The 26,749-nt window shown below is 41.0% G+C and overlaps 4 protein-coding genes across 7 annotated transcripts; all 4 read right to left on the reverse strand.

Moving 5' to 3' along the window:
• Nucleotides 1–313: 313 nt before the first annotated feature.
• Nucleotides 314–8,740, reverse strand: LOC108236174 (nuclear body protein SP140). 2 transcript variants are annotated; one of them, XM_025006004.2, is made up of 15 exons: nt 8,689–8,740; nt 7,701–7,867; nt 6,365–6,484; nt 6,066–6,217; nt 5,950–5,991; nt 5,826–5,865; nt 4,948–5,034; nt 4,716–4,838; nt 3,854–3,996; nt 3,104–3,172; nt 2,771–2,898; nt 1,786–1,879; nt 1,634–1,708; nt 1,371–1,514; nt 314–904 (listed from the first exon to the last, which is right to left on the reverse strand). In XM_025006004.2, the coding sequence occupies exons 2-15, from the start codon at nt 7,717–7,719 to the stop codon at nt 770–772; spliced, it is 1,371 nt and encodes a 456-aa protein (XP_024861772.1). In that variant the 5' UTR covers nt 7,720–7,867; nt 8,689–8,740; the 3' UTR covers nt 314–769. The 2 variants fall into 2 exon arrangements, with proteins under 2 accessions (XP_024861772.1, XP_037834437.1); XM_037978509.1 differs by having other exon boundaries at nt 6,084–6,217; nt 8,689–8,739.
• Nucleotides 8,741–9,045: 305 nt separating this feature from the next.
• LOC119617497 (GTPase IMAP family member 7-like) lies at nt 9,046–11,972 on the reverse strand. The gene is made up of 2 exons (XM_037978510.1): nt 11,835–11,972; nt 9,046–10,244 (listed from the first exon to the last, which is right to left on the reverse strand). The coding sequence occupies exons 1-2, from the start codon at nt 11,881–11,883 to the stop codon at nt 9,295–9,297; spliced, it is 999 nt and encodes a 332-aa protein (XP_037834438.1). The 5' UTR covers nt 11,884–11,972; the 3' UTR covers nt 9,046–9,294.
• Nucleotides 11,973–13,231: 1,259 nt separating this feature from the next.
• On the reverse strand, nt 13,232–16,712 carry LOC108236103. The gene is made up of 4 exons (XM_017416553.3): nt 16,202–16,712; nt 15,975–16,043; nt 15,028–15,320; nt 13,232–14,407 (listed from the first exon to the last, which is right to left on the reverse strand). Exons 1-4 carry the CDS (start codon nt 16,425–16,427, stop codon nt 13,469–13,471), a joined length of 1,527 nt encoding a protein of 508 aa, XP_017272042.1. The 5' UTR covers nt 16,428–16,712; the 3' UTR covers nt 13,232–13,468.
• Nucleotides 16,713–17,631: 919 nt separating this feature from the next.
• On the reverse strand, nt 17,632–26,091 carry sp100.1 (SP110 nuclear antigen, tandem duplicate 1). 3 transcript variants are annotated; one of them, XM_017416532.3, is made up of 16 exons: nt 25,806–26,091; nt 25,221–25,395; nt 24,432–24,617; nt 23,414–23,533; nt 22,441–22,574; nt 22,298–22,342; nt 22,158–22,197; nt 21,835–21,906; nt 21,612–21,737; nt 21,354–21,493; nt 20,662–20,730; nt 20,080–20,213; nt 19,372–19,489; nt 19,192–19,266; nt 18,922–19,065; nt 17,632–18,412 (listed from the first exon to the last, which is right to left on the reverse strand). In XM_017416532.3, exons 1-16 carry the CDS (start codon nt 25,947–25,949, stop codon nt 18,326–18,328), a joined length of 1,809 nt encoding a protein of 602 aa, XP_017272021.1. In that variant the 5' UTR covers nt 25,950–26,091; the 3' UTR covers nt 17,632–18,325. The 3 variants fall into 3 exon arrangements, with proteins under 3 accessions (XP_017272021.1, XP_017272020.1, XP_017272023.1); XM_017416531.3 differs by having other exon boundaries at nt 24,399–24,617; XM_017416534.3 differs by lacking the exons at nt 17,632–18,412; nt 18,922–19,065; nt 19,192–19,266; nt 19,372–19,489 and adding an exon at nt 19,505–19,952 and having other exon boundaries at nt 24,399–24,617.
• Nucleotides 26,092–26,749: the final 658 nt, after the last annotated feature.

Genomic DNA, 26,749 nt, shown 5'->3' on the forward strand with positions numbered 1-26,749 from the left:
TGTGTCAGCTTGTCTTTAATGTGTAGTTAGGAGCTCTTTGAAGCTCCCTGCTGGCCTGGGGGTCCCATGTGCTTTGGGACAGCTTTGTTAAGATTGTAACACCACACTTTTTAAACAAACCTTATCAACAAAAAGGAACAAGAGCATCAGTCTTATCTGGTGCTGTAAGGCCGTATTATTTAGAGGGCAGCATGACCGAATAACGAACTGTGAACAAACATACCCCACACGATACTGTTATCTACTGATGATGCAAGAAAACCAGTCAATAAGTCTCATGTTCCATAACACTGATCAGACTGCAAATGCATAGTTTATAGTGACATCCAAATCTTTATAAGTTTTAAAATTCATTCATTATAAAATCTTGGATCATAAAGTAACAAAATACCATCAGGAAGTAAGTTATTTCTTTACAAAAGCTTTTAAATATGTTACTAATACAATATGGTTTGGTCTTTCTTAAAAAAGAACAGATTATATAGGACCTATGAATATGGTTACTTCAGTTTGTAGGCACTGTGTTGTCGATTTGAAGTGTGAAACAAATACATAACAGAAGGGACTTGTCTTCATTGTGCTGAAGCACTTGTAAAATGAGAAAAATCCTGAAATGTCAAGTTCAATACTAGGCAATTCGTCCTCTACAAATTGTTTTAACACTTTAAATTAGAAAATTTTAGAAAGCGCACTGCAAAAAGATCACTAAGTCTAGTTCGATTAAAAAAAAAATGTCCAAAATACTGGTCACTGAAACATTTACTTTTGCCTATTTTTTTAGGGGTTTTGGCACCAACGTTGTCCATCTGTCTGCAGAGCCATCCTGGATGTTGAAGGCCTTCCTAAACTCTTGGTCAAATAACTGTTTTAGATGTTCACCCATGGCAAAGACTTCAGGATTGTTCTGCAAAACAGAAATAAGTGCATAACTCACAAACAACTCGTGAAAAAAAATCTTAACCCAAAAAAAGAAATAAAGTCTTAAAAAGAATGCCTTGATCAGAATCCTATGGGACAAATCTTACATGGGTGGTATAAAAAAATACACATGTACAGGTGTATGGGGGCAGCTGTGAATCTGTGGTTAGAGCAGTTGTCCGCCGATGAGACAGCTGGAGGTTTGATTCCACCAGTATGTCACATGAAGTGTCCCGAGGAAAGATACTAAATGCACTAAATGGACACATTTGTGGCAAGCAAGAATGTGATCTAAAGCACAGATTAGCCTCCATAGAATGAATTATTCAGATTAGCTGTGTATGAATGTGTGTGTGTGGATGAGTAAATGAGAGTGAGGGTGAGGCGTCTGATGGGATGCCACAAAGAGCACGTTTAGTGTTGTAGAGGAAAACAAGTGAAGGATTTCTTGCCTGGTTGATTTTCGCACACTCTGTGAAAATGAACTGAACATCAGACACAAACTCGCCAACGATCTGGTACTGGTTCCTCTGGAGCCGCTCTGCTATGTTGTCCAGCCACATCGGAGTTCTAAAAAAGCTGGAGGAGTTTTCCATCTGTTGGTGTGAAGCACAGTTTACTTACTTTTTCCATTAAAGAGGTAGTCTGGTCATTTTCAAACTGGATAAGTGCTATTTTGTTAGGAGAGAAAGACTCAAACAAAAAGGTGACCTACATTAAATCTGTAGTTTGTAGCAAACTTTTGCCCCTCCTCAGCGCTGCACAGATACATCAGGAGATACTGGCATTCCTGCCGATGAATGAGAAAAACAGGTGAGTGGCAGCTGTGAGATAGAGGGACAGTCAGAGGGACAGACTGATGCTCACCAGCATGTGCTGGGATATCTGACGGGACATGACAGCTTCAGTCTTCTGGTTGGCTTTAAAAGCGCAGAACGTGCACTTCCAATTTTTGTCATTCCTGCGCACGCAAAATAGACAGTTTAAACAGGATGACAATTTGTCTCCATTTTTGTCTCAATTAGGTTATAGATTCAAAGTCCTGAAATTCATTTCAGGAGTGTGTATCACTCACCACCTTTGCTTGGCAAAGTTGGGAACAAAGATGACCATTTTATGTTGAATTATAAGTGTTTTAGTCAAATCTTAAAAATAACATTGCACACAATCTCATGCATTATTGTGGGATAACCCCCCAATTCCAAGCCTTTTAGCTATTTGCTTTGGTGATTTTGTTGATTTTAACACTCAGTGTTCACGCTGCATTTTTGTAAAAAACAACAAAAAAAGCAGTTTCTCTAGTTACTTTTTTTGTTGTTTTTTAGTTAACCTCTATGTGAAGCACCACCTGTTGAAATCTTCTATTATAAGGTTTTTGTAACCCAAATGTTAAGCAACAGCAACAGGACTTTTTAATACTTATTTTGTAGCTGAAACAACTCCTGACACTGATCACTGGGAAAGAGGCTAAATAATACCTTTCCTGACATGTCGGTCCTCTTTTTGTGAAGGTAAAAGTGCAACAGAGTCCTCTGTTCCTTCCCCTGAGCTGCCATTACCCCCAGCTCTCAGGAGAAAGTAAAAATCTGATGGTAAATCCAAATAACGCAAGACGCTTTTTTGCTCTGACACTTATTCAAACAGAGATATGTCAGCATTTTCTCTAAATAAGTGCAAACACTCTTATTTGAATGTGGGCAAACAGTGCAGAAAAAAAGCTGTTTTGTTGTCAGCAAAGTTTTGGCCACAAATACCATTCTGTGAGTCACTTTGTGAATTAGACAGATGCACAAAATCCAAAACTGTGTGAAAGATGTGCTCACTGGTTCACTTGGCTCCCATCCAAACTCACTCTATAATTGTGTCTTCAATATGAGGCACGTTGCATTTCTTGTGGAACGATCTTGGGCAGTAATCACACACCACCAGCTCTCCTACAGTTTTACAGATGGCGCACTCGTCGTCGTTTTTCTGATTCTCCTGCCAAGACAAACAAGCCATGCCAGCAATCGTATTAGAATACAGCGCAGCCTTATCATGATTCCTGATTTATGAAAACCCAGATTCATACTATAACTCACTGTAAGAAACACCAGTTTTGCATTTGTAAAAAAAACAATATGAAAGGTTTTAGTTTGTCAAGCTAAATGAGAACATGTTGCTTCCACATAACTGACTGGCATACCAGGTCTTCAGGTTCTGGTTGGCACAGATTGCATGGGCATTGCACTGAATGGATCATCAAGTCATTTTCCTGCCAGAGAAAAATGAACATTATTTCTCTTTGCTTCAAAATTAAGAACCTGGTGGTTTTAAAATTCCTGAAACTTCTAATTAATTTACTTCCTCCACTTTAATTCAAAATCCCTTTTAGAGCTGGGAACCAGTTTCTTGAAGCAACATCAGTGCATCCGTGGTTGGCCTACTTGTCATTTTTAGACTTAACATGTGCTGCTATGAATAAATGACAAAAGTCAGAAAATGATTTTTAATCCTATACCTTATCACATGAAACATCTTTATATGTACTACCAATGGCTGCAATTTTTGCTGCAGTAAAATCAAAAGTCCTTACATTCTGTCTTTTTTTTTTACCAGCACTAAAATGTTCCTAATTTATCCTGTACTTCAGAGAAGCAACAGATCCAATACTGAAAAAACCTTTTACCTCCTTAACAAGCACAAGGGTGAGCAAGTTGGGGTTGCAGTTTTTTTCAGTTTTATGTGAAAAATTTACACTCAAAAGAGAACGAGATATAGCAGAAAACTGTTTTGTCAATTTAAGAAATATATATATATAATTTATATTATATAATATATAATTTATATTTATTTAATTTATATATATATATATATATATATACTGTATATCTATCCTCAGTTCAGTACAAGAAGCAATAAATCAATACTTTGTGTGCTTTCTGACACCCCTGACCCTGTTTAGGAGAGAAGAAAGCGGTTTTCCCTCGTGCTCGATGTCCTTCCTCCAGGAGCCATTTCTATGACCTAATGCTTCATTCACAAACTCCTCCGGGGTCAGCCAGCTCGTCTCGGTACGAACACTTTTCCCACGTTTTCCTGACGAGGAAAAGAAAAGGGTCACTTGTTACACTGTTCATCAGAGCCACGCGCCTCTGAGTTTGACCCCCTGTCTACAGCACTGGGATATATTTTAATCAAATCAAATTTATGTGCGTAGCACATTTCAAAAGAACTGTCATTGACCAAAGTGCTGCACATAAAACAGTAAAAAGTAAAAAGAAAACACCAAACCGAAGAGACCATTAAAAAATTAATAATACATAATAAAAACAAGCTTAAAATTATGATAATGGCTATAATAGCACAGAGTATGCTTTAATAGGTTGCAATAAATGCTTAATCAGCATCATTCTTATCTTGCCTAAAGATTCTCCCAAAAGGTTTGTAACTGATTTGTTTTTCCTTATTTCTTAATGATTTCAGCAAACAATTAAAGTTTAATGGCCACAAGATCAAGATAAAGTAAAATAAGCAGGAAAAAGAAATAAAAAAAAAAAAAAACATACAAAAAAACCCCCAGCTTCGTTATCATTTTGGTTTTTAGTTCACTAAGGAATTGTGGGCGTGTGCAAAATAACCTGCTGCTCTTTTCATCCCTCACATAAAGACCAAATATTGAGGTTTTAAAAAACATATTTTTTCTTTTTTTTAACCAAAAGGCAGAAAATCTGAAACACATGCAATAGTTTTGGTGGACCTGGAACATGATAAACATTGTTTTATTTTCTTCTGTTTCCCAAGACAGATAGGCTTACCTGAAAATCGATTATTGTGTAAAACTCCAGATGAGTCCCCACATGTCACCACAAATGTCCTTTTGTTGTTGTCAGGGCTGGATTCTGGCTGCTGCTGCTCATCCTGATCCTTCGTTTCTTCCTCTTATGTGTGAACCACATGTTGGGAAGATGACGCATAAACACAAACGTTGCTACATTATAGCTTCACATTTCTACTCTTTTTGCAGGATAGCTGTGTGGAAATCAGCACCTGGGGCGTCTGATGAGTTTTCCGTTTTGCACGATGAAACGTCATCTTCCTGATTACTCTCCTCATCTTCTCCATCCTCTTCAGACACTAAAAAAGAAGACAAAAACAACAAATTGGAAGCTCACTCTGAAATGGTCGAATCCTGAAATACGCGATTTTGGAACACATTAAACATATATAGGTAGAAACTTGTGTAGATGCAATAATTCAGGGGAAACTACGATGGCTGTGGAGCACAGGTTTTATTACAATCCTTCACAATAAGAGTCTCAAACACATACTTTAGTGCTAACCTCAATTAACGGTCTTTAAAACATCAGAAATGTATGAAAATAGCTTACATTGTTGTTTTTCAGTAAAACAAATACTGCAGCCTAGACCACCAAACATTCTGAGCACATTTAAAAGTCAACACTCGGTGTACAGTATGTGTTTGAGACTTATTGTGAAGGATTGAAACAAGTTCTGTAAGTTCTGCTGCTGCAGGAGGGATCAGCTGTACCCCGGACTGCTGCAGCTAAAATACTGCGTTATTCTGAAGTTCATAATTATAGCCTAATGTCAAATGAAACCAATACAGTCAGTTTCAGGAGCACAGAGGGTTTCACCTCCTCTGGCTTAAGCTGCGAAAAATTGTTTTTTTCCCCAACACCGTGACTGTTTTGTCAATAAAATTTACATTTTTTCTGCAAGTTAAAGTGTGTCTTTATTCTGTCAATTATAATAATTTAATCTTGGTCAGCTGTGATAACTTGCGTTAATTGATAACTTCAGATCTCGTAGCTTTTATATTTTATGTGACGTAGCAGATGATTGCATAACAGGTTGTGAGGCTACTGTCTTGTTAAAAGCAAAATAAAAGAACTAAAACAACAAACCTGTGTCTGAATGACTGGAGGACGCCCGAGGTTCCTTCACCTGGCAGGAAGAAACAAGAGGATATTGTTGATGGTCGGTTAATTAAATGCAAAAAACAATCTGAATTCTTTTATCTATGTTCACCTGTTTATTTCGCTTGTACCTTACTGACTTCAGGTAACCGTCCTTTAAGGAATCCAAACAACATTTGCAAGTGAGGGAAAAGTTTCACAAAGGATAGATCTGAAAACAAGCAGTACCTCACAGTTCCCCCAAACCTCAATAAGCTTTTTTAAAGGGGTGTCTTCACATCGGATGCTCAGCTTCCAGTTCTTGGCGCGCCCCTTCCCCGCAAGCTTCTCAAACTCATTGGGGGTAAACCAGTCTTTCTTCACCAGGATGCATTTCTCTCCTGAAACATTCAGAAAGTGCTTTCAAAAACAGATAAATACTCCTGTACTCTAATACAGAAATGCAGTTAGCATGTTAGCTGGTGAAGCATATACAGCCTACGGCAGGTTCACTAGCATCATGTTTGGTTTGACTCTGCTTGTCTAACCTTTAGCCAGTCTGGCTCGTACGAGTGTTCCCGTCAAGCTCCCACAGGTCACAGGCAGCTGCAGCTTATAGGTGCGCCAGGTCCAGATGTCACCATTATTATTATTCTTCAAAGAGGAAGCTGGAAAAACAGAAATATTTGGTGGGAGGTTATGTATTTATACACAGATACAGTACTTGATTCAAGAATTCAGCATATTTAACTCATTTTTGCCACACCCGTGAATCTAAAAATAATGAGTTTTCATGTTTTTCTTTTAGTTAAACACTATCAAAAAACATCCATTTATCTGACTTGTTTTTTGAGATTTCGCGTGTGTCAGATTTGAGTGTGTTGAACCCAATGCGCAGACTCATCTTGAATAAAAAAACTGATTTATTAACAAACAAAAGCAAGAAAACAAGAGGCTGACATGGCTGCTAAAAAAAACAAAAACAAAAACACAGCACTAGAAACGAGACCACAAGGATAAAAACTGCATACCAGGATGAATGAACCAGCCAGGAAGTAGAGGAGATGACCAGGTTTAAAAGACAAGGGTAATCAGGAGAAGTGAGCACAGGTGAGTGATTAGAAAACTTGGCACAGGTGTAGATGGGCATGGCAGGCAAACAAGAGATAAACTGAGGAGAAGTGAATGATAACAGGAGAACAAAAACACAAGGAGCAAAAACAGAACTAAGACCAAATGAAACATAAAGGCGACTAAATAAAATAAAAGAAACAATAAACCCAAACTGAAACAAGAGTCAGAAACATGAAAAGACAGTGATCACTGAAGAGGCCCTAGTCATTTTTTTGATCTTTGATACAAGCACCTTTCACGGTTTTCTTTCGATTCATGTTCGCTTCAAAGCACTTTTCATTTCCCCTTTAAAACATTTGCCCCAATACTATCCTTGCAATACGCAAGGATGGTTTTCAGAGCACACTGTAGGGGGAAGATGGATGGTGCACGTACATGACACGTTACCATAAATAAATATAAAAATCTAGTTTTTAGCTAATTCTATCAGTAAAAGATTGGTGCTCATGTGTTTGTGTGTGTCTGTTTGTTAGCAAAATATGTCATCAACCAGTGGACAGATTTCATTGAAACTCTCAGAAAGTAATCATCCGATAGGTTAATGTTTGGAGTCAACCTGATTCAAGATGGCCGTCACAACCAACCAACCTTTGCAAAGACACAAATGGCTTTCAGCTTTACTCATCTTTAGCCAGGATGTGGTGTAGTAGTAGCTGAGCAGCATAGTGGGTATTATTCAACTTTCAAGAAATGCTAATTTCATGTCAGAAGTGTTAATCTGGCTTCAGGATCTGTCATTCTCACACTTACCTGCAGCTTTGGAACTCATTGGGCACAAAGGTGTTGTGAGCTTTGTCTTCTTCCACGTGAGACTGCTCTGTGTCTGGCTGTACTCTTGCCACAGGGAACGAATTCTCAAAATTGTGAGATGTTTCAGCTTCTGCTTTTTTTTCTTCACTTTCTCTGCGTTCTCTGGCCTTGAGAAAATAAAGCAGATGTGTTGAAATGTAAATCACCAAACACTTGAGATATTTTGAGATGTTACGTTTGACACTGGAGTGTCCTGGTACAAAGGCCCGTTTGAAAAGCTGTTTAACTTGGCAAACTTTGACATCCTCTTCACAAATTAAAATCCTAACTTTCCTTGAAGAAATGCAGTTTTGCATTTTTGTGCTAAATAATGTTACCTAACAACGGAGGTCATCTTTAATTTGATTGGTTCTGAAAGTTATCCAGTCATAGATGCATATGAAATTGTTACTTTCTGAGCATTTCATTCAAATCCGTCCTCTGGTGCATGAGACATTTTCTTAAAAGTTAAACACACATACACACACAAAGCTAGAACATTAAACAAAATGTACATTTTCTTGGTGTGACATGATTATAGTGTATGAAAGCTGCATTACAATCAGAAACCTGGTAAGTGTGTCGTAAAAATGACTTTCTGGATTCAATGAAGTGCTGGTTTGTTAGCACCGACATGATGTGATGACATCTTGCCAAACACTTAGATGTTTCAATGTCTTGTTGCCTGAATGACTTGTCGATAACCAAAGCTCTAAATTCAACAAACAGCATAAATATAGACCGGATGGAATTAAAAATGAGATGTTTGTCTTGTAGTCCATACTACACACAGCTACATGACTTTAGGAGTGCATTCATGTCTGACTAGTACTGACATATGCTATTTCTTTTTTGGTATCTAATATCAGCAGTTTGGCCAATATAAACCCACTTGTACACTCTTTCCTTCGTGCAGTCATTTTGATCTGTGTCCATTGATAAACATTACCTGCAAGACAATTCAAAATTAGCGTCTTACCGCCGCGGTCTCTCAACTGGAGAAATGAAAAAGAAACCAAAATTCAGACACGCCCTTCAATATTTCTGCCTCAACAAGTACCGGAAAAAGTTGCCCACAGAGGAAATCTGGTGCCACAGACTGTTCTTGCTAAATCTGTGAAACTCCTCGCAGCAGTTTATTTATAGAAATAGTTTTTTTTTTTTTGTTTTTTTTTTAATCGACATGTGAATCAAGTGAATATCTGTTTTTACTGATGATTAAACTTACTACGATTTACCTTGAAGACCAACATACAGGGTTTTTTTTTGTTTGTTTCACCTTTATTTGTACAAGTATACTCATGAAGACACAATCATACAGGATCAAATTATAGCTACAAACAGATGTAATAGTCAACACATTGCACGCAAAAATTAAACAAATGTATCAACGTACACTAAATGCTAAAAACAATTCATGAATAAGTATTATTACCATTGTGTCACATGTAGCTGATTAACTCTTCGTCATGGTGAATCAGTACAAATATTACAAAAATATTTCACTATCTATTTCACCATCAGAATTGATAGCAACACCAGTTAATGATCTGGTTCATTTTTTCACTGACAGCCAGGGTATTTTACTTTGAGGAGTTGGAGATACCTTGAAGACCAACCCAATCCAGATGACTGTAACTCCTGCTAGGTATGTAAATGGAACCTGTACAACAAAGCCCAAAAACAGACCCACAAATACCAGAAACAGGAGGACTCTGAAAACCCTCGTGTTTCTGATTTCCATTTCTGCAGCTCTCCTTGCGTTCTCCTCCTCTCTCCTCCAGAGCTCCGTGATCTTCGCCTTGAGTTCCTCCCCCTGGTGGTGCTTCTTAAGGTCCTCTTCCCTGCTCTTGATGGCTTCATCTCTCTCTGTCAGGACTCTCTGCTGCTTCTCCCTGATCAGTCTTTCCTGTTTCGGATAAAGACTCGTTTTGTAGTGGCTTCCTCCGTTCAGGGCCACCAGTGTCTGGATCTTCTCTATGAAGCGCACCACCTGCGTCTGGTCCTGCGGGTTTTTGTTGTTGAAGACGTGGAAGCCGCCGCTGCACTTGCGTATGAAGCCGCGGAGGTTGTCGTCGCTTTCAGTAATGATGTCATTTATCGTTTTCCCTTCCAGCAGGTCCCCGTGGGTGAACAGCACAATGGTGTAGTCCCACACTCTGGGGCCAAACTTGGCTTCGATCAGCGTGTGAGTGCTCTGGTCTTCCTGGGTCATCCTTCCTAATGTAACTACGAACACAAAGGCATGGGGGCCTGGCTCCTGGAGCTTCACACGCTTGAGGATCTCCCGGACGATTTCCTCCTCGTCCCGGTCCTTCTCAAAGAGCCCGGGCGTATCGATGACAGTGACAGGCGTATCCTCAACCATCCCAACCTCCTTCTCACAGTGGACTGTGACTCTCTTCAGCTTCATGTCAGACCTAAACACCATTTTATTAAGGATGGTGTTCCCACTTGAGCTCTTGCCTGCGCCACTCTTCCCTAGCAGCATAATCCTCAGAGGCTCTGTCAATCAACAAAAAGAGTGTTTTTGTTCATAAACACTGTTTGCGTCATCAATGCAATCGCTGTTCATGAAAACAGACGAAAGACTCAAGAAGAAACTTTATCTTTTGAGTTGCTTTCTAAACTGGTTCTGGCTTACGTAATAGGAACGCTCATGACATTGTTGATACGTTAAAAGGAAATGTTTAATCTTTGAATTTCCCGTGTCTTATGCGAAGTTTATTTTGCTTTTCAGCTCCTGTGACATGTATTATGATCCCCACCTGAGCATTCCTTGAAAGTTAAACGAAGAAACTTGGTTGAAAACATTTTGAAAACACCCTCGTAAATGCCGTTCTCAATTTGGAGCCAACAGTCGCCACTCAGTGAGATTCTAGCTTTAAGTACCTGTTGCTGCTGCTGATAATACATTTAGTGAAATTGTAGATGCTGGAGATGCAGAGTGAACCAAAGGGCATTATTTTATCTCTTGGATGAATTTGCAAATGTCAAAAAAAAAAAAAATTCTATTTTGTTGTTACCTCTAAAACCTTTTTGCATCATCTCATTTAAATGCTTACTTATATATTTTCTACTGTATGAAAAAACACTATAATATCATTTTGAGTGACCCGGTCACCATTATGTATGAAGAACCCCATATTAAATATTAGCAAAATTTGGCGCTCGCCGAGTGCTTCTAGTTTTTCTGTCTTTGTCCAGGAACCCATTTTCTCACAAAACCAGCCTTTTGCTGCTTTTTTTGCGTAGTTAAACAATAAACTTAGTTATAGCAAAGTAATGCCCAAGGATGAACTTTGTAACTCAGTGAACTTATTGCACAAACCTGTGTCTGCCTGTATTTTCATGCTGATAAACAATTTTGTGTTTCACTAATGTGAACGTGTCAGAATTCGAGTTGAAACCACAGATCAAACCACTGACCAAGAAATTGTTGGCAACTGACCACTGTACTTCCTAAACCACAGATAAGGAAACAGAACTGTTATAAACAGGGAACAATTATTTAGAAATATCTGGTTCACCTAAAGTTATCCAGTTGTATGTTCTGAATATTGCTTCTTGGTTTTAGTAAGAGCAATATCAATCGGTCGGGATCATTATAAAATTAAAAGTAGCCTCCCCTGAATGAAGGTAAATCCCCTGCTGGGTTTTGGCTTCTGGCAGCAAACTGTTAATTTCCCTCTTATGACAACAAAAGAGGGCAATTAAAACACACAAAATGGCTACAGCCTTAACAAATGTGTCCAACAACACATCTGTGGAAAACACAAACACTTGTCTGACTACCCTGTTCGCAAAAAGATAGTTTTACAACTACCTTTGTTTTATTGTTCCTTTATCCGTGTTGACTCTATCAGGTTTCAGAGCCCCTGACCTTCGATCCTATCTTTTTTTTTTTTTTGCTGTAAAACAGATAATCTTTAAGAATGAACACAATTTGTGTGGTTTGAAAAAAACAAAGTGGCGTGACAGGAAGTAACTGAAATAGTTCTTATGAAAACGTCCCGTAAGGAGTTGGAAGTAAAATGCAGGGGGACAAAAGCAGAAAGAAAAAGGAATTGAAACAGAGCTCATTTTCATATTTACCATTATGCTTCATGTCCTGTTCTGCCTCCTGAAAGCCGTCAGAGTTCATGGTGGACACGGATTGAGGTCTCACCAAACCAAACCTAGTGTTGTGTCTTTCAGAACAGCTGCCTTCCCTTTTTTATTGTCACCCTGATTGTAAAGTTTGAAAAGAGAGCAAAATGAAACTGAAACTCTGAACATGCAATGTGAGGTGGGAGTGACCACTTGTGAGCCATTCTGTCTGCTTGTGTGTGGAGAAGGGTTCTTTCGTTCTCTCAAGGTTTTTTTATTGTGTGACAGAGTACTTTCAAAAAACTGAAATAACAGAAACATCAAAGATATGACTGAACTTGGCGTTATCAACTCACACCACTCTACTTCACATTAAAGGGGGTATACAAACTGACCAAAAACTACTGTATTTAACAGTTGAGGCACTCCATCTAGTGGCTAAAACCTTTTGTTGTTTTTGATGAAGTCCTCAGGAGGGAGGACAAGAGTTGTTGCTCTTTCGGCTGCTCCCTTCTTCAGGGGTTGTCACGGCGAGCAAACTCGCACAACAGATTTGGCAATCGTTTTATGTCGGATGCCTTTCCTGTCTGGGCTCAAACCTCAGGATTAGAAGAGAGGGACACTGACCATTACGCTACCACAGCCCTGAGGTAGACAAGAGGAAAGAAAAGAAAGAAAGTGATGGGAAACACCAACAGAAAAATTAAATAGTACAAGTTCTGTATTCTTCTGTCATTTAACTTCATGCAACTTTAAGAGCTTGTTGAACACGTTGAATACTTCCAGAATATTTCCAAAAGGAAAAACTTCAGAGTCCTTGAACCTGTGAGCAACTGTTATACATATACAGTATGTATGAGTAGCTTTATCAGATAACTGAATCAATTTAAGCTTCCTCCTTCTTTCCACTACAGAGGTTAAAGTGTTAGACCAGGGCTGCACTCGTTGACAACCCTGTTACGACGTAATAAAAACAAAATCAGCCAGAATGTAGATGGTCTGTGGAGAAACTTCGCGATGATTCCAGGTGTGTATTGAGAGCGCAATTGGCTCGCCATTAGGCATGACAGAGTGCGACAGACGGTGAAGGGTTTCGACTATGTCCAAAACCTCTGTAGTGAGGCTGTGGTGGTTTGATTGCTGGCAAATGGTCGTAGAGAGCGTAAGCAGGGTTGTCAGCATGTGTAAAGGAGGCATAAGACTGGGTGCTGAGAAACTTCATGAATATTAGGGTGCTGTACAGACTAGTGGTCTTCAATCAATATTCAGCTAAAAATATAGGTGTACTGAAATTCAACAACCAATATTTACTAAACCTGACATTTACAAAAAATTGACATTTACTAAATTGATAATACTCTTGCTTCTCTAGTGCCTCCTTCAGGCAAAAATTAGCACCAGTGCATTTGAAAAACAGGAATTTTCTTTATTGTGTGTAAGGGCAGCAAACTGACATGTATAGCACATTAACAACATACTGTGACACTGAACAAAAGCTTTTTTTTTTAAAAATTGATGTTAATAAACTGGTAAGTAAACCCTCAAGATTATGTACTGGTTTAGAACATAGCAGGAGATGTTTTGATGAGCTTAACCTCAGAATGAGGATGGATGGTCAAGAAATGCAGCTTTCCAGCCTCTCACTTTCGATCAGCCAGTCTCTGCAGAAGAGCAATGACTGTGTCCTGCTTGGAGGAGAGCAGCTCCAAGGCCGTGGCTATCCGTCCGAGGGACTCCGACATTCGCACCTCCCTCCTCTCGCGCCTCTTCTCTCTGGCTTCCACCCTGCGGCGGGCCACTCGATCCAGGTAAGCCTGCTCCTCCTGCCGCTTCAAGATCTCCTGGAACAAAGCCGAGCTGGTTTGCTCCTGGTTCCCTTTCTGGCTCTGCCCTTCAGTTGCGGGGAGGACCGATGGGGTTAAGGAGGTGGCAATGGAAGCAGTGTGACAGGAGGGAGCTGAGGAAAACGAAGAGAGCCCGAGGACATTTGGACTGTGACTGAGTGGCGCTGTAGTAAGGCAAAAAGGTATGACACCGGATGTGAAAGACGAAGCTTTACAGCCCTTGTAGCCTGCCGTGTTGAGGTCTGTGCTGCTGGTTGAGACAAGAGAGGGGGACGAAGAGGTTGTTTCTGTCAGACAAGGTGAGGAGATAAAAGACGAAGCTGGAACGATGGTGGCTGGCTGAATACTAGTGGCAACAACGTCACCATTGAGGACAATAAGGGGCTTGAGCTCTGGAGCATTTACTGCACTGATGGTTGCTGCACTCTGTAATGTACTGGCTGGAGCGCTACTGATGATTTGATTGGTGGCAGTCCCCTGACCTGCGCAATCCACACCACCAGTCGTGGAGAAGTCGCCATTAGGGCGGATGACGGTGGTTGGCTGCGGAAGCTGTTGCGGAAGCTGTTGCGGAAGCTGTTGCGGAAGCTGTTGCGGAAGCTGCGGAAGCTGCGCTGGCTTCGCGGCGATCTTTGTCGAAGGACCAGGCAGTGCAGAAGTGGCACTGCTGCCTTTGCTTCTTCTGTTGTTGATGATCTGTGTGCCAATAGTATCAGAGAGTGTGGCGTCCATCAGCTACAGTAACAAAAGACAAAGACCAAAGATGGAGGAACATACGTAAATAAATGTTTTTGGTTGATTGTTCTGCAAAGATCGTCCAATAATCAGTGAATCTCTTTCAACAGGAAGTCCAATTCCATCTATGTTTTTTGCTAAGCTGTGCTTTCTGCCTTAAGAAATATTTTTCAAACAACACTATAACCATAACTTATGAATAAATCCTTAAGGTGTAACTATTAATCACTTGGTCTTTATTAGACGCTAAGTTCTACAATTCTTCAGAAGGGAGAGCACTCTGATCTACCCAACCAGTCCTAACAGGATGTTCCAAGATCCAAATGAACATGAAGGTGATTAGTTTTGTTGCAGTAGTTGCCCCAAATCTGTAGAATTGCTCAACCTCTCAGACTGTTGAGTTTTTTGAAAATCACTGCTTAAATTTCAGCTTTTTACTCAAATAGAGTATGAGACTCAACTAGACCTAATGTTTTTCCTGTATTTAATTTTACTCTTTAAGCTAAAAGATATTTAGATTCTTTAAACTGTTTTTCACGTTTTATCCACCCCAAGATAAATCATTCTTATGTAGTATGTTATGAAGCCGTCTGAACCCCAATTTTGTCTCCCTGACTTACATCAAAGAACTCCCAGGAGGTCTTGGCGTGGCCCGTCTCCCGGCTGCGGTCTTTGACCCTCTTGTACGTGACAATAAGGTTGTTCCATTTGCGGCGGATCTTTTCAACGGGAAGGACGTGGCCCTTGGAGGCGATCTCTTCCTGGACGCTCTGGAAGAGCTGGGAGCGTTCCCGGGTCTCGTAGAGGCCCCAGCGCCGCCCGACGGCCTCTATCAGGCACAGAACGGCTTTGGAGGAGAAATCCGAGCCGGAGGAAAGGGTCTTCTCTGCCGGGGCAGGTGGCAGCACTGCAGCTGGGGCAAGACAAAGGTGACTTTGATTAGGCTTTGCCCGGGTTCACTTCATATGTAAATCCTTGAGGCAAAAGTTCGCAACATCCTGCTGAATATTCAAAGGCAAAGATCTGCTGCCATGCAGCTTTGTCCAATTTATATTCCCAATTAGACACAGTTAGGTGGACTCCGTAACCATAAGGAAAGCATTCCCATTAGAGTTGAAGCTGTTAGAGCTGCAAAGGATGGGCCAACCTCTCACCAATCGGACACATTTGGTGCTGCATGAATCAAAACAGCCGGCAAAGATGGCTCGGGACTGTTGAACAGAATCCCCCATCAAAAACAAAAGAAAAAAAGAATGGGACAAGATCCCCCTCCAAAACCTGCAGCAGCTGCTGTCCTCAGCTCCTACAAGAGGGGGCGCTTCACAGAGGGAATCATGACCCTGTAACAACTTTTGTGAGATGTGTTGCTGCCACAAATCTTAATTTTAACCTTTGATAGGTTTATTATGTTCCATGGAGAATAAAAAATGGCTTTATTAGATTTGCAAATCAATGCAGTCTGTTTTAATTTACATTTTACACCAAGTCCGGACTTCTTTTTTTTTTTTAGAATTGGGGTTGTAGAGAATTGCAGCAGGAGTTTCAACAGGCAACAGTTCCCACTCACCTGGGGCAATCTTCAGGTATGTTTTGCCATCGGCTGATGAGGTGAAGAACCGATCTGTGCTCACAGGATCTGAGGACAAACCGGATACAAGAGCCATCATTACAGCCAGTGGCAAAAAGCTTTTAATGCTGTCAACATGAATGGAATGACATAGATATGAAACGGTTTTCTTGCAGTATATTTGGATCAGTGCATGCGCACAGATCCGTATGAACGCATGTGCTCACACAGCAGAACGGGGGGAGTTGTGGTGGCGGCCTGCAGCTCCTCCGCAGTCTGCTGCCCTCCTCCTCCTCCTCCATCTCCTCCCGCTCCGCATGCGGCATCTCCGCAGGGCGCAGGCGACGACTCCTGGCTGCCCGAAACCCGCGCAGATGGGCTCTCGTCCGCGGCTTCGGTCTTCACGTGCATCGCTGGAGCGTCGGCGCCGCCTCCCCGCAGGCTCGCCTCCATGTCTGACGGAGGCGCGAGCGAGCTCGGTCTGCGCAGGTCGCGGAGAAAGTTTTCGCAGATGGCGGCTCTTCTTGACCAGCGACGCGAGACTTTCACGCCGCTCCGGCCGTCACTTCGGCGCCCTGCGTTTCGCGCAGCTCCGACACCAGTCCGGGCATTTTGCTTGTTCTTTTTTTATATGTTTAATTTGGTGTGGGAGTGTTGGGGGGAGTCGGAGAAGCAGGGAAATGGCTGCGCTGTCCACCTCTGCTCAGCTGACGGATGCGCAGAGCGGCTGCGCAGCTCCCAGCTCAGATTTGCTGCTGGAAGCCGTGGCAGTGACGTCAGCTGCCCCGCGCGGCACGTGCACAGTAAACAGTGTAAATCAACACACCGCAGAGCTAACATGGAAACTGTAACCGGAACCTTTCACATAAATAAAAAACAAAAACATTTATTATTATTTATGGGTTGAACTGATAAATAAAAAAATCACAACAAGCCAGAAAAAGGTGAATAAATATAATTTCACATTAGCTTTTCTTAAGAGTTTGATTTGTTTTAAGTTATTCGTGTTTTTATGCACTTTCTACATTGTTGCTTTGATTATTTTCCTCGCTTCAAACGTTCCCCTTTATCTAATTTAATTCAAATTTCTACACATTTGGTAAAACCCCATTTTTATTATGTAATGTCCATTATTCTTTTTATCTTAAAGCTTTTTGAAGTGGGGCTTCTGATGGTTATAAACAAGTAATATCTTACCTGTTGTAGATGGCTCTTCGAACAATCTCAGCTTGATGAAACAGCTAACGGCTAATGGATTGCTATCATCATAAACACCTCCAATTTAAAAACATAAAAACAATATTCTACAGTTACTTGCGAGTGCTAACAGCGGTAGCAGCAGCTAGCTGTAGCCCATCCTGCCTAAATATCACATTTTTCCTGAATGTGGTGTAAAGGCTTATAAAACAACATTCACATGTACAGCTATGAAATTTACATTTCTGAGACTGACTTTGCTTTAAGACAAGAAATACACTTTGCTTTTAGCCCCACTCAGACTAGCCGTTAGCTTGTCCATCCAATCAGAATCAGTTACTTTTTTTGCAAACTGAGCTATCTACAACAGGCACTTCTTTGCTCATAACCTTTCCACAGAACCCCACTTCAAAAGAGTTTAACCTAATATTGTGAAATAAAATTCTGCAAATAATGAATGTAGTCTTAAGATATGATAACCTTTAATATCAGAGTCAAACACAGATTGTTGAGAGACAGAGCAGTTCTTCACTGTACCCAAGTGTTGTATTAGTAGATACAAACTGAACAGTAAACATTAGTGGTCAATGATGGAATTAAGGTTCAGTAATCTTTTCACTGCCAGTAAATCGGAGACTTAGCTCAAACTTATTCATCTTAGATGGAGTTCAGAGGAAATACAACTAGAAATGCAGTGGTATTCAAACCTTTCACGAAAGTTCAGTAAACAATTCTTACATGATCATATCACAGTCCTATAAGATCAAGAAGTCACTTTTTTAAATAACAGTACTTTCTTTTAAAAGTTCATTAAAAACACTGATTAACATTTACGCTTGACTTTGGTTACACACCTTTTAAATGTAAAAAAACAAACAAACAAACAAAAAACTTAAACCCAATAAAAATGTCCTTAATGTACCAGATGAGGATAATCCCAGACTGCCAAGTTCAGTTTTTGTTTTCCAGTTGATATTACAAACACTCACCTTCAGAGTGATTCCTCTACATACTGACTCTTTAACTTACCGCAAAGAAACGGTTTGCAAGTTCATTCGGATAAATGTTACCATCACAACATTTACATCTTCCTTTCAGAACATTTTCTCCCAGCTTTGAGCAGGTCTGGAGCCTAACGTCCATGAGTCAGCAGTCTAATCGCAGATGTTGAAGGCCTTCTTAAATTCTTGGTCAAACAGATGTTTCAGATGTTCACCCGTGGCACGAAACTCTTCATTGTTCTGCGAAAGAGCGAAACAACTCGTGTTATTTTATTTACTAAAATATAGTCTTGAAAGGATTAATCCCAACTAATAAAACTGAAGTACAGCGCTGCTATTACCAGATGTTAGTCACTGCCCAATATGAGCGATAAAACACTTAACGGGGGGAGGGTTAAATGGATATATTAACACAAACTTGCAAGATTTCCTAAATGTACTATGGCATGAGACTACAGCTGTTTATATAGTACCACATTATATAATAAAAAAATGTGTGCCTTCTTCCAGATGAGAGCGATGATCGCCGATGACTAATGTGTTCTTCAATGTGTTGTACCGTGACAGCTCGCTACAAACACATGAACCATTTCACCTCTAGGACAACGGATGCATTTATAACAAGGTATTTTAGTAAGAGAGGATAACTAGAACATATGCTGGCTAAGGTGTTTTTAGTCAAGGTTTCTCAGTTGTACTAACACATAATAAAATGATGTTTACTTCTTTTTCTGAGCGCAGTGTCTTACCTGGTTGAACAAAGCACAGTTGGTGAAAATTAGATCAACATCAGACACAAATTGGCCAACAGTCAGGTACTCTTTCTTCTTTAGTTTCTCAGCTATGTTGCCCAGCCACATCGGAGTCTTAATAAAACTGGAGTAGTTTTCTATCTGTTGGTGTCAAGCACAGATTGTCTGCATTAATGCAAGATCACAGATCTCTGCTCTTAGTTTCCTTTAAATTAGAAAAACAGTTTTGGAAAGACGCGGATACAGAAAATAAAAAGGGAGCCTTACATAAAGCGTGGGGTTTAAGGCGAACATCTGCTCCACATCAGCGCTGCACAGATACAGGAGGAGATACTGGCATTCCTGTCAATGAACGACCAACGGGGATGAGTGGCAGCGGTGGGACAGAGACAGACACTTGGACGGACAGACCCAGACAGACGGGGGGAAAGAGAGACAGATGCTAACCAGGATGTGTTGGGATATTTGGCGAGACAAAACAGCGTCGCTCCTCTGCTCATCAGCGTAGCGGTACACTTGGTTGGTGTTAAAAACACAGAACGTGCACATCCATGGTCTGACGTCACTGCACACACACAAAATACAGTATATGATGTATTTCAACATATAGAGAACAGAATAGAAACGGGTAAAGAATGTTTTAGTCTCTATTAGGTGATGTTCTGTAAATAGGTTTGAATCTGAATGCTTTGACTGAATTGAATTGCATGTGGTTTGATATGAACTAGACCTGTTTGCTTTCTTATAAAGCTCCTTTCACACTGAATGATGAACTTGTTACAACATAAACAAAAAAAATAAATGAAAAAAATTCTGCAGATCATGGCAAAGTCATGAAAACAACCAAGCAAAGACACTCGTGGTGGCCGTCATGCTCGAGCGATGTGATATTCTAGCTCGTAGCTGCATCCTGATGTGGTCTGAGAGAGTCGTGTCCAGGACGTGGTGCGATCGTGGGTGTATGTGGTAGTACGGTTGTAGGAAGGTGCTGTATACTGTGTGGTGAGGGTGCGGGTGAGGGAGAGCGTCTGAAGGAATGCAAAAAACAATATATACATGTATTACTTGGCGAGTATGTGTAGCGCAGCAGCAGCGTCGTAGCCTTCACACACGAGGTTTTCTAAATTTGTCAACTTGGTTCCCATCAAAACTCACTTTTTAACTGCGTCTTCGATGTGAGGCATATGGCATTTCTGGTGGAACGACCTCGGACAGTGATCGCACTCTACCAAATCTTCCACGTCTTCAGTTTTACAGATGAAACACTCGTCATCGTTTCTCTGATCATCCTGCCAAGACAAACAAGCCATGACCGCAGTCACATTCAGCTATGGCGGAAAACTTATTTTGAAGGTTCCATGTTTATAAAAATGCTAGTTTAGACCACAAGAGTCACAAGTTTTGTGTTATTATCGCTTGCAGGTAAAAGGTGGACAATACTGTTTTCGCCTATATCTGAGAGTGTGTGTCACCAAAACACTGTATCATATTATTGAATCTTTCAGAAAAAAGCCCAATGAATGTACATCTACAACCAAATAACTTCTGAAGTCAACCTGTTTTAGGATGGTGGCCACAGCTAATTAACTTTGAAAATACACAAACGCCTGTAGCGATTTCTTTATGTCAGTTTTACAAATATTGTGCTTAAATTTGGTGTGGTCGTAGCCAAGTCTTTTACAACATGTACTTCAAGTACTACTCACTGTTGAAGTCAACCCTGACAGTCAGACTTACCAGGTCTTTAGGTTTTGGTTTGCATAGTTTGCAAGAGCAAAGCAGCGAATGCAAAACCAACACTTTAGCCTGAAAGAGAGAAATTAGCATTATGTTCCTGTTTTGTTTAGTTTTAACTAAAGAAAGACACAAACAGAAAAAGGGCTCAAAATTCCTTTTGAAGGGAAAGACAAACTGAGCTCGTTCAGAGGCATTAATAGTAACTGGCCATTTTTCAGCTTCTGGGGGACTGACGACATGATTATTCTATTTAGTGGATTTATTGATGACCTGTCTTCTATTCTCCATTTCCAACAAGACTGAAGAACTGGTAGGCTTTAAGTAAGGAATCCAGGAGTAAATTTTGACTCCAAGTTCAGTTTTGATGCTTAAGCCAAACATATTGCTCAGTCTTGTTTATTTCATTTGACCACTATTGCAAAACCTTCAGGTGACATCTCACAACCTCATTCAAAACACAGCATCCAGATGCATCAACACAGCTGAAAGACACTAAAACGTTAGCCCCTAAGCAAGCCTCAGGGTGTTTAGGTTCTCAGTGTTAGTCTTGGGGTTCGTTCAGTTTTAAATGAGAAAAGGGGTTTGATTAACTTACTGTATATCTACAGGTAACAAACGATTCAAAATGCAATAAAACAATACTTTGTGTTGACAACAAATGTGCTTTTTGACACCATCCTGATTACGTTTACCTGCAGGAGAGAGCTGAGTGGTTTTCCATCATACTCGATGTCCTTCCTCCAGGAGCCGTCTCCCTGACGAAACGCTTCCTTCACGAACTCCACCGGGGTCAGCCAGCTCGTGTCCGTACGAATGCTTTTCCCACATCTGCCTAATGACGGAGAGAAGATCGCAAGTCACCACACTGTTCACCAGAGCCGTGCGTCCCCGACAGCCAAACCGCCAAGTATGAAACATGATCAAGGACGTATTTGCTGGGACTCTGTTACCTGACGCAAAGCGTTTCTTGTTTAAACTCCCAGATAACGCTCCGCATGTCACCTTGAATGTCGTCCTGTAATAGTCGGGGTTGGATTCTGGCTGCTGCTCATCCGAAGCTTCCATCTCTTCTTCCTCTGAAACACGTGAACGTGACGCATAAAACTAAAAACTGTTACGTAACATCGTTTAAAATGTAAGCTTTTCTTTCCAAGCCTTTGTGTGAATCAGCACCTGAGGCGTCTGATGAATTATTTCTTTCACTTGATGAAACCTCGTCTTCCTGGTTATCCTCTTCTTCAGACACTAAAATAAAGAGAATTTTAGCTAATAAAAACAAGTCTCAAGTATGTAAATTTGAGGCACATTAAACATACATACATAAAACCCTGAAAAAGAGAACAGACACAAAAACTCAAAAAAACAGTCGGCTGTGGTAACTTGCTTTAATTGAGCATTAGCTTTAATATTTAATGTGAAGTATCAGAGAATCCTGTACAGGCTTGTAGGGCTACAGTCTCGTTGCCAAGCAAAATGAAAGCACTGAAACAACAAACCTGTGTCTGAATGACTGGAGGATGACTGAGGTGCCTTTGCCTGGCAGGAAGACACAAGTGGATATAGCTCAGATGGGAAAAAACTACCTAAAACTTAAGATAAGATTTAAAGAAATCATTTGTTTTCACCAGTTTGTTACCTGTTTATGTCTTCCTTTGTATCCTACTGACGTCAGGTGACCGTCCTGCCAGGAAAACATTTGCATCAGATGTGCAAATTTTTTGCCCAAAGGCGCAAGAAGGAAAGCAAGTCTCACAGCTCTGAAATCACTTTTCACCAAACCTTGATGAGTTTTCCCAAAGGGGTGTCCATGCATCGGATGCTCGACTTCCAGTTCCTGTAGCTCCCTTTCCCTGCAAACTTCTCAAATTCACTGGGTGCAAACCACCGTTTTTCCGCCAGGATGCATTTTTCTCCTGAAATGTTAAACAAATCATTTTAAGCTGGGACATTTTGAAAATTATTGATGCAGCTACTGCTCAAAATCCCAACATACTTACTTTCTTCTTTAAAGCCTAACGATAATTTGGGACTTACTTTTTGACCCGAACTCATCTTTGTCTGAACTTTTGAAGTTAACCCAATTCAAGATGGCCGCCACAGCTAATCTGTGTCAATGTTGCTCTTGGAGTTTAAATAATAGGATCTGCAGAGGCTGGGGTTGGCGTTAGTTCCAATCATGACACAGTTTATTAAATCATACTGAATTTATGGGGCAGCCAAAATGTACAGTAAAAATAAGTATATAAGAACCAGTGACTACGAAATTGCTCAGAATTTCTTCCTCAGGTTTTAAAGACAATGTTTCTGAAAAGCTGAGTCAGCTCAAGGGTTAGCGAGTTAAATATTTTGTGATAAAAACTCCAAAAATCATAAAACTTCCACTATAATTGCGTAAAAAATAACAAAAAAAGATGAGCTCCGAAGACAGCTGAGTTTTCTTACTCTTTCTGCCTAAATCCCTGTGTTGTGTATGTGGGAATATTTTAAATTTTTTATTTTTTTTTCCCCCTACAAAACCATTGCACAATATGTCAAATCCAGCTGTGTGTTTTGATGTATTTTCTGAATGTTTTTTTTTGTTTCCCAAAGCAGCAGAAGAGGCAAATCAAGACGGGTGACAGAAACAGAAAAATACTTGCTGATTATACACAAACTGAACATACAGAAACTGAAATGACAAGCGTAAATAAAACAAATTCCCAGCTGCTGATTACTAATATCTGTGTGACTGGTTAAGTTAAGTTTTACACACCTTTCGCCAGTCTGTCTCGTCTGAGTGTTCCCTCCTTGTCGCCACACATCACAGGCAGCTGGGATTTATAGATGGGCCAGGTCCAGATGTCACCTTTCTCTCCTTTCTTCAACGGGGAAGCTGGAAAAACAGAGAAAGTTTAATATTGTTGGCAGGTTATTTATTTATTTTAAGCAGACAAGAAGGTAAAGCAGGAAACAATAAGACGATTAATGACATCTGCTTGATCTGAGCAATGGTGCTCGCCCACATGTCAGGGTTCGTGCTGCTTCCCAGAACTGAACATTTGACGAGTGTATAATAAGGAATAATTACAGCAGGCTCTTCATTGGACGAACATTCTCGCTTGACGGCTGACTGCTTCTGGATATTAAAGCAGAGGAAAATGCGGAATCTGCTTTAATTTATGATCATCTATCCATCTTTTACTGCTTATCCGTGGTCGGGTCAAGGCAACAGGTCCAGGAGGGAAACCCAGACCTCCCTCTCCCCAGGGACGCTCTCCAGCTCCTCCTGGAGGATCCCAAGGCGTTCCCAGACCAGAGAGGATACAGAATTCCTGCAGCAAGTTCTGGCTCTCTTGCCGGTGAGACATGCCTGGAAAACCTTCAAAGGGAGGCATCCTAATGAGATGCCTGAACCACCTCAGCTGACTCCTTTTGATGAGGAGGAGCAGCGGCTCTACTCCGAGCTCGCCCCCGGATGACGGAGCTCCTCGCCTCATCTCTAAGGCTGAGCCCGGCCGACATTCACACAAAAAAATGGGCTACCCTGAGCACAAATTAGTTACTAAGTTATGGTGCGTTCACAAGCGTGGGGTTAAAAGAATGATCTTTCTTTTTTTTTTGACTGGCGTGTTCCTAGAGAAGAGTCTGCGGCGAAGCCTCTGAGGTACATCCACAGGAAATACGAAGGTTGGAAGAAGGCGTGACGCTTTCAGGCAACGCAGTCATGCTGATCGGTGAAAGGAAGGCAGGCGACTTACAGAAACAGATTTTCTTGGACTTTCTCTTCTGACCTGGAGTCAGCAGAGATGACGGACCAGGCTGCTGTTCGTCGCCGTCGCTGCTCGTGCTTCTGGCTTTCCTCTTTTTCCCGGAGCTGGCTCGTGTCTCCTCGTCCTTTAAACGCCCCGGACTTTCCCGTTTGCCTTCCTCCTCCTTTTCCACCTTCTCAGGCAGCTGTGCGTCAAACTTGTAAGACCCTGCGAGCAAATTCAAGTCAAGCATGAAGCAATCAGCAGACGCCACACAGAAAATTCACACACCTTACTGCTATTTTTATCAAAAAGTCGCTGCTCCTGTTTTGCTTATATAGTTTTTTTAAACAAATAATGGTTTCTGCAACAGCCTTAAAACATAAAAGTTATGTGGAAAAGAGCTAGGACATTTGTCCTACCAGCTAAATATCTTGAGATATTGATAATAACAGATTCTTTTGTGGTCACATCAGATATTTGTGACCAGTGCTGCAAAATGAGTCAGACTGAACACAGGCTGCAGAGCAAAATATGTGAAAATATTGATTTTTGTCATACCTGAAATTTGCATATAAACAAGTCCATAGAGACACTAAAATAACATATAACCTTCCAAATCTAGTCTTAAAACCTGGTACATTAACAGGGGTGTGCAGAGGTGTTCTTTTAATATCCATTTTATGTTAAATTATTTTAATGATTTGATTATTTTAAGTTACAAATTACATTATTTTAGGTTGTCAAAAATACTGTAGAACCAAACCACGTAAAAAAAAAACCAAACAAGCTGAAACACGGTACAGGAAACTGCTTTCAAACTGGTTTTACCATCCATGAGGCTGTTGCGCAGCGTTTTCAGGGTGGGGTACTGGCTCAGCATGACCTCCACGAAGACGCATTTCCAGAACGCACGGATGTGCTTCGCTCGCGTCGTCTCCAGCCAGTCGAGAATTTTGTAAACTTCTTTCCTCAGCTTTTCTTTACTCTTCATTCGAATCACTTTCTGCAGCGCACACAAAAGTTAGAAAAAAAAAGTGCTGGATGATGAATGAAATGCGATACTTATTTCTCATGATCGGTTCAGTTGTATTAAAATGGATTAGGCATATTTTAATGTTTGCTCCCTTGGAGTTTATTTGTTACGTTGCAGATGTTATTATCACCCTAAACCCTGACTGGACCAGGACGGGGGGCTATATCTAGCCCCAGGTCCTCCAAATTGTTAACCCGGCCCTGCTAAATCAATCTGAGTGAAATTTCCCTCAAATGAGCAGAGGTTGGAGTTTGAAAATGGCCGACCTATGCTTTTATTTGTTTTAGTGTGGCGTGAATTTTAGACAGAGTGAGGGGGAGCTGGTTCGGACGGGCCTGAGGGTCTGGGGACGAAACAGAAGCAGGAGCAAAGCGGTTTACCTTGTAGGTGTCCTCCTGGATCAGGTTGTGATCCCTGAGCTGGCTCAGGAACGTGTGCGGGTTGGCCATGCAGGACATCTCCGTCTTCCGACGGTGGAAAAAGCACAGCAGCTCATGGGGCTCGAAGAAGTCCAGCGGGTCCATGCCCCGCGAACCAGACGCCTCACAGCGACGAGCAGGAGCAGGAGAAGCCGAGGAGTTTCATTCCCGCACAAGTTGTAAAAACACAGGACAACCGGAAGTTGTTTTAGGACACTGCCCACAGACGTCTTCCCAGTTCCTGACAGTGACGTTTGGAAAGTGAAAGCTATTTTTTTTTTCTGCACTGTCAGCCATCCTGCCCACAACACGGGTGCAGACACTGTGGAGCGGAAACGAGCAGAGTGCGCAAATCAAAGAATCTGAAGTTACCACTTCCTCCGGCTGCTCCCTCCTGCAGGGGTAAACACAGCCAGCGGAGAGGGGCAGATGTCCTCACTGCCGAGACCTGGGCTCGAACCCGCAACCCTCCGGATTATGACAACAGAACAAAAACCCACTACGGCGCCTCCATGATTGAGGCAAGCATCCTTTGATGTGACCCTTCTTAAGAGGTGATTACAAAAAATAATAATAATTTACTGAAAAGCACAACAGATATCACCAGAAAGCCCTGTTACTGAACTGCTTTCAGCATGACCTGTTTTAATTTCCTTGATTTCATTTTTAAAAGACAATAATTACTCAGTCGGTTTTATTGATATTGAGCTCAAATTTGGTATAGTTGTAGCTGAGAGGCAAACCCAACACATACTAAAAGAGCTAATTGATCCAAGATAAGTATCGTTTAAAACTCGGGATTACCTGTTGGAGTCAACCCCGTCTGTCTGTTAGCAAAATATCCCATGAACCACTGGACTGATTTTAATGACACTCTCAGAAAGTGATCACTAGATGTGCATCTA

Source organism: Kryptolebias marmoratus, linkage group LG12 (genome assembly GCF_001649575.2).
Source record: "Kryptolebias marmoratus isolate JLee-2015 linkage group LG12, ASM164957v2, whole genome shotgun sequence".
NCBI lineage: Eukaryota > Metazoa > Chordata > Actinopteri > Cyprinodontiformes > Rivulidae > Kryptolebias > Kryptolebias marmoratus.